This window comes from Charadrius vociferus, unplaced genomic scaffold (genome assembly GCF_000708025.1).
Source record: "Charadrius vociferus isolate BGI_N301 unplaced genomic scaffold, ASM70802v2 scaffold1084, whole genome shotgun sequence".
Classification (NCBI taxonomy): Eukaryota; Metazoa; Chordata; class Aves; order Charadriiformes; family Charadriidae; genus Charadrius; species Charadrius vociferus.
The window spans coordinates 117,586-120,061 of NW_009647974.1; the positions used below are offsets into that span (position 1 = coordinate 117,586).

General features: G+C 60.7%; 1 protein-coding gene across 1 annotated transcript in view; it reads left to right on the forward strand.

The window, feature by feature from the left end:
• The window catches only part of DBNL (drebrin-like), a 50,209-nt gene that overhangs the window by 33,155 nt on the left and 14,578 nt on the right, over positions 1-2,476 (forward strand). The window contains 1 exon segment of the mRNA XM_009883457.1: positions 555-632. Within this exon segment, the coding sequence (XP_009881759.1) occupies positions 555-632 (78 nt within the window).

Consider the following 2,476-nt stretch of genomic DNA (forward strand, 5'->3'; position numbering starts at 1 on the left):
GTCCCCCCCCCCCCCGGAGGGAGGAGGTTCCCCAGCCGTAGAAAGGAGAAGCTCGGCCACGTGTCCTCTCCGGCTCTGTGTGGTTTGACCCCGCTTGGGGGCAAAGAGCAAACCCGAGCCCCTCACTGTCCCCCTGGCCCTGCTTCACCAGTTTTTGGCATGGAAGTCCCCGTTTTTGGCATGGTCAGGCTTCACCCAACCCTCCTTTAGAGCTTGGGGTGAAGCTTCAGCTCATAGTACCTTCTAAAAAGTCGCAGACCGCTCTGAGCGATGGGACCGTGCTGGTTTTGCTGTTGTATTTTATCACAAAGGGTCTGTTTATTTCTCCTTGACACCAAATACCTCCCATTGACCCTCTCCCCACAGCCCGCTCTCCCTCGGCCCCGTGCCGCTGGGTGTCCTCCTCTGGGGGGGAAGGCAAAGCAGGGTCCCACCCGGCCCGTAGCAGCAGCAATAAGCTGCCAAAAAGCCCCGGGGACGTGTTTCTTGCAGAAGAACGCAAAAATTGTGCTTGCTCGCTCAGTGACTCACCCGCGTCGCCCTCCCCTCCCCAGGGCTCTGTCTACCAGAAGACGAATGCCATGTCGGAAATCAAGAGAGTCAATAAAGATAACTTCTGGGCCAAAGCCGAGGTGAGCGCTGCCGCGTCTCTCCAGCAGCAGGGCACGAGTGGGATGAGGCGTTGGGATGGAGTTTGGAGGTGTTTTGGATGCGTCCCCCGTGCACCCCCATGAACCAGTACAGGTTGGGGGTGACCTGCTGGAGAGCAGCTCTGGGGAAAGGGACCCGGGAGTGCTGGGGGACAACAGGATGCCCATGAGCCAGCAATGTGCCCTGGTGGCCAAGAAGGCCAACAGCATCCTGGGGGGCATCGAGAAGAGCGTGGCCAGCAGGTGGAGGGAGGTCATCCTCCCCCTCTGCTCTGCCCTGGGGAGGCCACATCTGGAGCGCTGTGTCCAGTTTGGGGCTCCCCGGGTCAAGAAGGACTGGGAACTGCTGGAGAGGGTCCAGCAAAGGGCTACGGAGATGCTGAGGGGACTGGAGCATCTCTGTGATGAGGAGAGGCTGAGGGACGTGGGGCTGTTCAGTCTGGAGAGGAGAAGACTGAGGGGGATCTTATCAACGCTGATCACTCCTTCAAGGGAGGTGCCGGGGGGTGGGAACAGTCTGTTTCCAGCGGTGCCCAGTGACAGGACAAGAGGGAACGGGCACAAAGGTGACCATGGGCAGTTCCATCTCCACCTGAGGAGGGCCTTCTCTGCTGTGAGGGCGGCAGAGCAGTGGCACAGGCTGCCCAGAGAGGTGGGGGAGTCTCCCCCTCTGGAGCCATCCCAAACCCGCCTGGACGCCGTCCTGTGCCACTGCTGGAGGTGCCCCTGCTCTGGTGGGGGGTGGACTGGGGGAGCTCCAGAGGGACCTTCCCACCCTCACCAGTCTGGGATTCGGTGTGATTCTGTCTCCCCTCTCTAACCAGGGCTCTCCTGCCCTGGGGTCGGGGATGCAGACCTGGGCTGACTCCAGGGATGCAAAACGGGGAGAAAAGGAGTCTTGAAGAGCAATTGATGCTTTTTCTCTCAGCTTAATTTGGCTGGGGCGGGCGCAAGGTGGGGAGAAGGGTGGCAAACTCCGTTTTGGGTGAGGAAGCTGTTTTTTCACCTTTCTGAAGGCAGCTCTCCAAGACGGAAGAGCAGAACAAGGCTGCTCTCCATTTCCTTCCCGTTCAGGCTGTTTTTTCAGCAGGGTTTGATGGCGGTTTAGCAACAGCCCATGAACCTTCAGGCTGTGGAAGCGTTACAGGCGCCGCACGCCCTGGGAGCTGCCGGGAAGTCCCTGCCGTGCTGGCTGGTGGCACCGCGCGGCGTGACAGGACCTGGGAGGGGGTTTTTCTCAGATCTGGTGGGGTGAAACCCACGACCTGTTGTGCGTTTCTCATTAGAAAGATGAAGAAAACCGTCGGCTGGAGGAGAAGAGGAGAGCGGAGGAGGAGCGGCAGCGGTTGGAGAGGGAGCGGGGGGAGCGGGAGCTGCAGGAAGCGGCGGGGCGAGAGCAGAGATACAAAGCGAGATCCAACGAAATCGAAGCCCAGAAGTGAGTCCTCAGCGGTCATAACGATGTCCGGAGCCCATCCCGCTCTCCGACGTCTCTCAGTTTTGCTCTCGGTGGTGCTGTGTGCCCTCCTCACCACCGCGTCCCATCTGCTGTCCCCGCTCCGGCCCCAGTGCTGCCGGCGCGGGGTTGATCGTTGATCGCATCCATGCGTTCCCTGCTGCTGTGCCAAGAAAACTCCTTTAAGGCAGCGGCCGGGGAGGGGATTGGCTTCGGCTTGCGCTGGGGCAGGCCCAGTTTCCCCCACGGCACCGCACAGGTCCCATCCTCCTGGTGGCCCCAACGTCAGTCTGCTCCTGCCAACCTGGGAATGAGTCACGTTTGCCTTCACCCCCTTTCCCACAGTGGTGGTGGGAGTTGTCGTGGGGGG